The 11340-nt window shown below is 40.1% G+C and overlaps 1 protein-coding gene across 1 annotated transcript in view; it reads right to left on the reverse strand.

Moving 5' to 3' along the window:
* MSTN (myostatin) overlaps nucleotides 1-11115 on the reverse strand; it is a 43333-nt gene extending 32218 nt beyond the window's left edge. Inside the window, exons 1-2 of the mRNA XM_033944236.1 lie at nucleotides 10607-11115; nucleotides 386-756 (exon numbers count right to left, since the gene is read on the reverse strand). Coding sequence (XP_033800127.1) covers nucleotides 386-756; nucleotides 10607-10979 — 744 coding nt within the window. The 5' untranslated portion in view covers nucleotides 10980-11115. The remainder of the gene's footprint in view (nucleotides 1-385; nucleotides 757-10606) is intronic.
* Between the last annotated feature and the right edge of the window lie 225 nt (nucleotides 11116-11340).

Below are 11340 nucleotides of genomic sequence, written 5' to 3' on the forward strand. Positions count from 1 at the left end.
TCCTGCTATTTGCCTTTGGAAGGACAAAATAGTATGGGGCAAATCAAGTTCATGAGGAATAAGAGTTTATGCAGCTAAAATGTTTATAAATTGGAAAATGGCTAAACTAAAAGCATGTGCAATTTATATTTGTTGCAAATGTCTGCTATATACATGATGATTTTATAATGCCCCTTTTTGGTATTTTTATTGATTGCTTTTACTGATGTACCTGATTGAATTGTAAATCTAGCAGTAAGTAGAAAAGCTAAGCATATTCTCAGCATTAGAGGAGTGCATTCCAAAACTCCAGAGCATTTAATTTTACTGTTCCTCCAGCATGCAAGTCATAAACAGATTCTGGCGAAACAGAATGAAGAACAGCTATTGCAAACGTATTACTTACCAATCCATCTTCATTTATTCCTGGGTAAGTTATTGCAACATCATGTTCATTTTCATCAAAAGCTTTAATTTCGATACCAAGGTTGGATTCAGGTTGTTTGAGCCAATTTTGCAGTACTGATTTGACATCAATGCTTTGCCAGATACCAGCACCCGGCTTCATATCCAGTTTCAAAGATCGAATAACATAGCCTGAGCCCTCTTTCATGGGTTTGGTGAGTCTCAGTATTTGCACAATTACTGTTGTAGCTTTTTGGACTGGTTTCAAGTATATCCACAGCTGGGCCTTCACTACTTTATTGTATTGTATTTTGGGGTTGAATTTAAAGAAGCAACATTTTGGTTTCCCATTCACTTGCATGAGAAATTCAGCTAAAAAAAATGAACAAAATGAATGATCACCAAACAGAAACATGAAAATCAAAATAGAGATCAAATAACAATGAAATGGATGAATGGGTTAATTTTTTGTTGTGACCCAGATCATGATTTAGATTAGGGGACATAATCAATCAACCAGTTTTCTCTTTAGCTCAATTTTTTATAGGACACCTAGGTTGGAAAAAGGATAGCCATGATTGAACATTAGAAAATTTCAACCTATTGTACAAAAGGTTTGCTGAACATGAAACCTTTTTTATAATAAAATGTGAAAAAAAGAATGACAGCACACAAGGCTGTGTATATTTAAGTAGTATGTGTAAGTGGTGGATTTTATAAAACTCCTTGTAACAAGATGAGCCATTAATCAAAACTCTAATTTTTGCAAATTCATGGTAGTTTTCAACACCAGATAGACAAGTTACAGTTCCCCCTCAAGCCCCATCCAAAGGAAAGTTAGTACAAGTTACTAGATGCAGGAGGATCACCAAAACCACACTATGCATGCTATACATGTATGTACCAGTAGCCTTTCTACAACAGCTGTACTTTCTTGTATGTTAATTTGCACTTGTAAATCAGCTTTTTACTACTACTACTACTACTATTACTACTACTATTAATTATTTCTATAGTGCTACCAGATGCACACAACGCAGTGCTGTACAGTCACAAAGAATAAGACAACAGTCCCTGGAAATAGTGCCTAAACCTTTTAAATTTACCTTTTTGACCAGTTTTTGGGTTAGACTGAGGTGAAGATAGGGTAATACTTAATATTAGAATAAGTAGGAGGAGGAGAGAGGAATAGCAAGCATTCCCTTACTGTGCTTTAGAATTTACTACTAAGGAACCAGTTATACCAGTGATCTCAAACTCGCGGCCCGCCAGGTCCTATTTTGAGGCCCTCGGTATGTTTCTCATAATCACAAAAGTAAAATAAAATAGTTTCTTGATCATATGTTGGAGCTACAGCCTCAGCACCCTGGGGTTGTGGGTTCAAACCCCGCGCTACTCCTTGTGACCCTGGGCAAGTCACTCAGTCCTCCATAGCCCCAGGTACGTTAGATAGATTGTGAGTCCACCGGGACAGAGGGAAAAATACTCAAGTACCTGATTGTAAAACCGCTTAGATAACCTTGATAGGTGGTATATAAAAACATAATAAACTTGAAACTTTAGCTATAAATTACAATATTATTATTAAAACTTAGCCAAAAGGAAAGATTTTTACCTCATGCAAAATTGTCATATCTTTAATAAGACATTAACTATTTTTTTTTTAGGCCCTCCAAGTTCCGACAAATCCAAAAAGTGGCCCTGCAAAGGCTTTGAGTTTGAGACCACTGAGTTATACCCTTGAATCTCTGGACTTTAACTATGTACAAATATGCTTGGGGGACAAGAACAATTTTGCAGCCCTCCATACAGGGTCATAAGGAGTTCTAGAAACAGGCATCACCTTTCTGTAAAATCACAGTAAACTCTATTCCTAAAAATATATTTTCAAGCTGGACTCTACAATCTTCAAGATGCATCTAGTGTACAGAACATTTTGGAGCTCATTTTCAAAAGAGAAAAACTTCCAAAAATGGCACAAAGATAGACATTTTTGTCTGCAAAACATCCAGATTGCTATTTTTGAAACACATTTTGTAGATGGTTTTCTATGCAGTTCATCTTTCTTTCTTTCTTTTATTTCATTTTCTATACCATTCCCCAGGGGAGCTCAGAACGGTTTACATTAATTTATTTAGGTACTTGAGCATTTTTCCCTACCTGTCCCGGCAGGCTCGCAATCTAGCTAATGTACCTAGGGCAATGGGGGATTAAGGGCTCCTTTTACAAAGGCGTGCTAGTAGTTTTAGCGCGCGCTAAAATTCCCCGCACACTAGCCGCTACCGCCTTCTTTTAAGAAGGTGGTAGTTTTTCGGATAGCGCGCGCTAATCTTGTATGTGCGCTAAAAACGCTAGCGCATCTTCGTAAAAGGAGCCCTAAGTGACTTGCCCAGGGTCACAAGGAGCAGCGTGGATTTGAACCCACAACCTCAGGTTGCTGGGGCTGTAGCTTTTAACTCTGCAGTGCATCTAAATCTCAAGGGGGCATGTTTTGGGCAGGCTTATGATTTGGATGTTTTTATATAATAATGGAACATTATAGTAAAATTTTAAGGGCAAAAAATGGACATTCGAGGCTAGACCTGTTCCAATAAGAAATAAATATCAAAAAGGTGCCCAAACTGACCAGATGGCCACTGGAGGGATTAAGGCATGATCCTTCTCTTACTATCTCAGTGGTCACTGACCCCCCCTCCCCCTCGAAGTTGTGAAAGAAACAATATATGGCAGTCTGTTAACAGCTTCAGATGTTATGACCAGCCTTATTGGAACAGCAGGCAAGTTCCTGGAGTAGCCTAGTGGCCAGCGCAGTGGACTATAGATATGGGGACCCAGGCCCATATACCACTCTAACTAGTGCCTTGTGGTGGAGCGTGCAAGCCTTCCAAAGTCCACCAAAAACCTACTGTACCTACATTTAAGTGACACCTGCAGGCACAAAGGCTGTTGTGGCAAACAGTTGGGTACAGTAGATTTTTGGTATGTTTTTGGAAGGTTCATACAATGTAAGAGTGTTATGGCGAGATACGTACCTGGAACCTTTTATGTGAAGTCCAATGCAGTACCCTAGGGTGCCCTACTGCTCTTTCGGGATGTCTGTATGGCTAATCTACTAAGAATTCTGCCCTCCCCCCCAAAAAAAATTAATAAATAAAATTTTCATGCCTTGTTTTTGTGCGTTTTTCCCTTGGAAACTGACAGGGTTGACGGTCAGTCTAGAAGAGGTATGCAGGCAGATTGATAGGCTTAAAAACGATAAATCCCCGGGACCAGATGGCATCTATCCGAGGGTAATCAAGGAACTGAAAGGGGCTATAGTTGAACTGCTCCAACTAATAGCCAATCTGTCGATCAAATCAGGAAGGATTCCGGAACTCTGGAAAGTGGCAAATGTTATGCCAATCTTCAAGAAAGGTTTGAGGGGAGATCCGGGAAACTACAGAATGGTGAGTCTGACCTCGGTATCGGGAAATATGGTAGAGGCGCTGATAAAGGACCATATCATTGATCACCTTGACGGATACTATCTGATGAGGACCAGCCAGCACGGCTTCAGCAAAGGAATATCTTGCTTGATGAACTTGCTGCCCTTCTTCAAGGGAGTAAACAGGCAGATAGACAAGGGTGACCTGGTCAACACTGTATATCTGGATTTTCAGAAGGCGTTCGACAAGGTTCCGCATGAACGACTACTTTGAAAAATTGCGAGCCTTGGAATCGAGGGTGAAATACTCATATGGATTAAAAACTGGCTGCCGGATAGGAAACAGAGAGTGGGGGTAAATGTACAATGCTCAGACTGTAATAACGTCACGAATGGAATGCCGCAGGATTCGGTGCTTGGACCCGTGCTCTTCAACATATTTATAAATGACCTGGAAATTGGTACGACAAGTGAGGTGATTAAATTTGCAGATGATACGAAGTTATTCAGAGTAGTGAAGATGCAGGAGGATTGCAAAGACCTGCAATACACTCGAGAAATGGGCCACGACATGGCAAATGAGGTTTAACGTGGATAAGTGTAAGGTGATGCATGTCGGTAACAAAAATCTTATACACGAATATAGGATGTCCAGTGCAGTACTTGGAGAGACCCCCCAGGAAAGAGACTTGGGAGTACTGGTCGACAAGTCAATGAAGCCATTTGCGCAATGTGCGGTGGTGGAGAAAAGGGCAAACTGAATGCTAGGAATGATTAAGAAGGGAATCACAAACAGATCGGAGAAGGTTATCATGCCACTGTACCGGGCCATGGTATGCCCTCACCTGGAATACTGCATTCAGCACTGGCCGCTGTACATGAAGAAGGACACAGTACTACTGGAAAGGGTCCAGAGAAGAGCGACTAAAATGGTTAAGGGGCTGGAGTTGCCGTACAGTGAGAGATTAGAGAAACTGGGCCTCTTCTCCCTTGAAAAGAGGAGACTAAGAGGGGACATGACCGAAACATTCAAGATAATGAAGGGAATAGATTTAGTAGATAAAGACAGATTTTTCACCCTCTCCAAGGTAGGGAGAACGAGAGGGCACTCTCTAAAGTTAAAAGGGGATAGATTCTGTACAAATGTAAGGAAGTTCTTCACCCAGAGAGTGGTAGCAAACTGGAACGCTCTTCTGGAGGCTGTTATAGGGGAAAACACCCTCCATGGATTCAAGACAAAGTTAGACAAGTTCCTGCTGAACCAGAACATACGCAGGTAAGGCTAGTCTCAGTTAGGGCACTAGTCTTTGACCTAAGGGCCACCGCGTGAGCAGACTGCTGGGCACAATGGACCACTGGTCTGACCCAGCAGCGGAAATTCTTATGCTCTTATATAACCTAGGAGTCAATTCAGCTGGCAATAATTTTTTTACCCCATAAAATCTTATATCCTGCTCATCTACAAATCTGAGTGTGTAACAAAAAAAAAATACATAATCCAAAAATATATTACATTAAATACATTCAAACTAAAATAATAATAATGCTCAATAAAGCTGTAATAAAAAATAAAATCATCAGCTGTAAAAGAGCATCATCTAAAATCTTCAGAGATTAACCTGCATCTCAGAGATCAGCAGACTCTGGTACTGAGTTTCATAGGATCCTGTTTAGTCAATATGAAAGAGATAAATGAAGTTGTCATGAAAGTTTGGTAGGAAATGGGATGTCCAACTCAAAACATTCAGAATTCCCCCAGTATTTAAAGCTCTGCAGACATGCAGAGCTTTTTGTAAAAATACTAAGGGGCTCATAATCGACAGAGAAAAACGTCCAAAAACCGGCCTAAGTCGGCACTTGGACGAACATTTCCCAAATACATCCAAGTGCCGATAATAAAAACGGGTTTTGGACGTATTTCTAAATGACCTAGGCCTTCATAGTGCCGCTGAACGATCAAAGCTAAACGGGATGTTTCAGGAGGCGGGAGTTGGGTGGGACGTGGGCCGGCTTAGACTTAGTCGTACAACATGTATAAACTAAAGTAATACAGCCCAGGATCGACGGAACTTGGACGTTGTGACTTAGACCATTTAAGCACTGCAAACACATAAAACAGACCCACACACACTACCCCAGTGATCACTGACCCCCACCCCCACCCCCATAAAAATATTAATCACACCTTTAAAATTCATCCTCCAGACCATCATCACCTGGCCGCCTGGCATAAGAAAGCCTAGTCGTCCAGCACAGAGGCGGCTTAAGCCATCTTGAGGGTGGGTTAGGGACCCATGGAGAGGAGAACCCATGCCCATAAGCCCCTGTAATCACTGCATTGATACTTAAGCATGTGCACTCCCCTATATACCCCCAAAACCCTTTTGTACTGGCATATAAGTGGCTCCTGCAGCCATAAAGGCTATTGGGGTAGTAGATAAGTGGGTCTAGGGGATTCTGGAGGTGGCTTGGGGGGGATCACCATGACCTATAAGGGAGCTGTAGTGAGATGATGACATGGCACCCTTTTTGTGAAGTTCACAGCGGTGCCCTGTAAGGTACCCCACTATTTAGGTGCCATTTCTGGGTGTTCAGTCCATCACTTTGCAGACCCCTCCCACATCCAATAGGGCTTGTTCTAGGCGTTTTGGACTTGGACGAAAAGTTGGACCTAAATGTGGTATAAAGATGGACGATTTAGCGGCTTGGACGATCAGATCGGCAGAACATATAATTAGACGATTTTCGAAACAACAAAATTTTGGACGTATTTTTAGAAAATATGTCCTAGGCTGTGTTTTACTTTGGACGACTTGTGACTTAGATGCAAACGGACTTAGACGTCCCTTTCGATTATGCCCCTCATACTGTTTATGATACTGGGAACTACCCATGTTTTTGCCAGCAAATACAGAGTGATTGTTGTTTTCAAGAATCTACACAGGCAGATAAAGAGCAGCATCACTTGACATCTTCCTATGTAACTGCCAGTAATGATATTTCATTTAATGAATTTATTAACTGCCTTTATGGTGAGGTTCATCCAAGCTGGTGTATGTGGAAGTACTGATTTTTTCTACTTCTATGTATAAAACCAAGCAATTATAGGAGCCATATTCTAGACCAGGGGTAGGCAATTCCGGTCCTCGAGAGCCGGAGCCAGGTCAGGTTTTCAGGATATCCACAATAAATATGCATGAGATAGATTTGCATCTCAAGGAGGCAGTACATGCAAATCCATCTCATACATATTCATTGTGGATATCCTGAAAACCTGACCTGGCTCCGGCTCTTGAGGACCGGAATTGCCTACCCCTGTTCTAGACATTTAGGGCTCCTTTTACTAAGTTGCGCTAGCGGTCTTAGCGCACGCTACATTGCTGCGTGCGCTAGACACTAACACCTCAATTGAGCTAGCGTTAGTTTTTACATGTAGCGTGGGGTTTAGCGCATGCTAATCTGCAGTGCGCGCTAAAAACGCTACCGCAGCTTAGTAAAAGGAGCCCTTAAATGTATATAGTAAGGACAGGCAATTAAATCAGCAAAGTCCTGAAAGTGAATTTTTACATTTTAAAGGCTAAAAATCTGACGGTAATCACAATTACCCCCTCAGTCAGTTTGCAGAATTTTGTGTGTGTTTTTCAGGAGGTGCAAAAGCCTTAGGAAAATTTTTGGAATTGCATTTGTATGTTTTTAGCTATTCATTCATTCATTCATTCATTTAATTTGATAATTGACCTTACTAAATCCCATTATAAAATGGAAAATATGTGTAAAATTATTTGACTCACCCAAAACATCCCTCCCCTTTTAAAATTTGAGTATTCTAAGCCATATCCACATATAAATATTGGCATTTCAAAACCACCAATACATAGCAAATCATTTAACTACCAAATTGCAAAAGTATGGAACTTACGTCTCATAAAAATTCATGCAACCACTGTATATGCACTGGTCTGCAAAAGTCTGAAAACATAGCTTTTCAAGAAGTCCCTGTTAGGGGCCTAAGGAGACTCAGATTTTGTAATAAATGTTACTTGGTAGAATGTCAATGTCTATGTATAATTCTATGTAGTGATTTGCTGCTTGTAACTCGACTAGAACTCCGATTTGCAAGGATTTGGTGGGATATAAGATTGCACTATAACATAACATGTATATTCAATCATCTATAAGCCACTACAATAAAACTTTGGATTGCACATAACTTGGTGTGCGAATGTTTTGCAAGATGAGCAAAACGTTTTATAAAATTTAAACTTGATCAACAAGCAATATGAACACGTACAACATACTCACATCGCTGAGCGCATCACTGAGTGCAGCTGGACGCATTGCAACTGAGAACAATATAAGTGCGACATACGCACGTACAACAGTACAGTATTGTGGAACGAATCATCTGAGTTTCCACTATATCCTATGGGGAAATTTGCTTTGATATACGAGTGCTTTAGATTATGCTTGCAAACCAAGGTTTTACTGTATATACATTTAAATCTGCCACGCATGACAAAATAAAATTATCTCCTTAATTTTTTTTAAATCAGATATGAAAACCGAGCGTTTTACCAGAGCCTTTCTTTAGAGAAAACAAAGATATAAAAGCAAGCAACCATATTCTCATGCTAGCTGAATTGTGCGTACTCTGCATCTTAGGAGTTTGAGAACAGTATATGCATGCTGAGGTCTATTTTGAAAAGCTATCATTTACCTGTAAAGTAGACATGCTTATTTGAAACTTAGTCTAGTACCAGCAGGCATTCATTGCTGACACAAACTAGTGCCTTATCTAGTGTATACTGACCTCTTCGTGCCTTCCCTGAGCGGTTCTCAGAAATCTACATGCTAGTTTGCTGGGCCCTGAGTGCAGGGTTTTTTTTCTCTTCTTGGCTTTTTCCCCCTTTATTTTCATTTATGCTGATAAATCAGCATGTTGTCATGCTCTAACAAGCCAATTAATTGACCTTAAACTGCTGATAATGGCAATGCATTATCCTATCGGATGATACATTTACATTTCCCTCCTTAAAACCTTAGATTCAGTATTGTTTGGGATTACTCTATAGGTGAATCAAAGAATGATTTCATATGAATTGAAGCTTTTAGATTCTATCTGAAAGGGATTAGTTAAAGTAACTGTAGGCCAGATATATTAAGTATTTTTTCCTGTAGACACAAAATAGGAGATAGCCACAGGGCTCAGGATTGGCAAGAATAAGATTCTGTCAGTGAGAAATGGAACATACAGTACATGCAGAATGAAAGAACTGTGAAACCAGTCACAGGAAGTCCTTAAACCCAAATGTCAAAATGCAGTTTTAATTACTTAGCAGGCTTTAGTGCCCATAGAACAAAAGTGAATATGCATCAGTTCAGAAAGAAATACTCAACCAGAGTTCAAAACTGAAAAATTATAGGTCAGTACATATATTCACCTGCAACTTGTATACTTGCATTATCTTAATGCAACTGATAGCAAATTGAATCAGCTGATATTATCATTAGGACAACATATGGATTAACATCCCTACTGCCACTAAATGATCCTTTGGGGGGGAAAAAAGTGTCACTCATAATTTCAGCAGAGTAAAACTACTATGGGCTCAGATCGGTAGAATAAAAAATTGAATTGTCTTTCATTCTAACAGTACCTGTACATTTTTGAGAAGCATGGAAAGGTCTATGAGCAGGGGGTCCCCAAAGTCCCTCCTTGAGGGCCGAATCCAGTCGGGTTTTCAGGATTTCCCCAATGAATATGCATGAGATCTATGTGCATGCACTGCTTTCAATGCATATTCATTGGGGAAATCCTGAAAATCCGACTGGATTCGGCCCTCAAGGAGGGACTTTGGGGACCCCTGTCTAAGAGCAAGGCCATAATACAAGAAAAGTACAAATTTAAAGTGGCATTTTAAAAAGTAGTACCTGAAAGCTGTCTTTTCCCTCATGCTTCTCAGTTATAATCAGACAGAAGCATGAAACAAGGAGCAGTCTCTGTATATAGTGTGCAATGAAAGTGTATTAGAGCTGCAGTTCTGTAAGAAGAATGTCTGAGACTGGTTGATAGTCTGGATCTTTCAAGCTTTGCTTTAATAATGATGTTACCAGAACCACTCAGTGAGAATATATCTTTGGGCTCGTTTTACTAAGCTGTGATAGCGGTTTTAGAGTGCGCTAAATTGCCATGCGCACTAGACGCTAACGCCAGCATTGAGCTGGCGTTAGTTCTAGCCACGTAGCGTGAGTTTAGTGTGCGCGACAATTCTGCGCGCGCTAAACATGCTATCGCAGCTTAGTAAAAGGAGCCTTTTGTATTTCTTTAGCAACCGCTTTTATTCATACTGTACTTCCTTAACAAAGTTCAAGAACTTTAAATTCACACCCTTTCTTGTTAATTTAGAAGTCTTATATTCAATTAATCTGCTCATTCGCTCCGTTAGTCCACAGTAATTGGCTCCATGGTGCCAAACTATAAGTATAAAATGCTCAACCTTTCACAGCATATTAAAAAACCATAACCCAAAACCTTTAATCTGAGTGAACACACTGAAACTAATTCTGTATTTCTACCCTTTTCACTGCTGCAGTTTTGCAAAGAAACCAGAAAATAAAGCTATAAAAGACCACTAGGAAATAATGTATTCATGGTTCAGAATATCTTTTGAAAAAAATTCCTTTCCATTTGCATGCTCTGGACAGCAGCTTGTTAGCAGAGACTGAGAGAAGACCTGTGATTCTTGAGCACTATTTCGCCATGGATTATTTCAGCGTGAATTTGGCTGTTGTACTTACACTCTGTAGGCATCGTGATAATGGTTTCGGTGGTGGCATGGTAATCGTCGTCTTCCATGGAACTGTCGCTGTTGTCATCTCTCTGAATATCATACTGATCAATCAGTTCCTGAAGTGCAGGAGCTTTGGGCAAACGCTGTTTCATAGCATCCTTGCTAATGTTAGGAGGTTGCTCCAGTCGCAGTTTGCTGAGGATTTGGATTTTTATTGCTTCTAGTCTTGACAGTTTAGAGTTTTGTCTCCAAATACATGCACTGCACTGTGTATCTTTTTCCAAATTCTCTTCTGACTGATTCATATCATTCAGATCCACTGGACTTAGTATGATCAGCACACACAGATAAATGAAGTTACAGATTTGCAGCTTTTGCATGTTTTCATGTGAGATGTGACTTCCTTGGGGTTATTTTGGTTTTTTTCTTTTTCTTTTTTTCCCTTTCTCTGCTCTTTTTTTTTTTCTTCTTCTTTCTTGGTCAGAGAGATTTCTATTGGAAGTGTTATCAGAGACGACCCACCACACTTGTAAATTTTCCATATTCCAAGAGGGCTTTTATACTGGAACTTGAGTTATGCCTGTGTCATCAAAACCAACGATTGGCTGTTATATCAACAATGAATCTATCAGATGTGAGAGCCATAGCTGCCACCAGTTAGCAAAAAAGCACGTTGCAGCCTTGGTAGAACTGAGTTTTTTGTTTTCATAGGAAAATTGTATAGCCCAGTGTTCTACAATT

Source organism: Geotrypetes seraphini, chromosome 5 (assembly GCF_902459505.1).
Source record: "Geotrypetes seraphini chromosome 5, aGeoSer1.1, whole genome shotgun sequence".
NCBI lineage: Eukaryota > Metazoa > Chordata > Amphibia > Gymnophiona > Dermophiidae > Geotrypetes > Geotrypetes seraphini.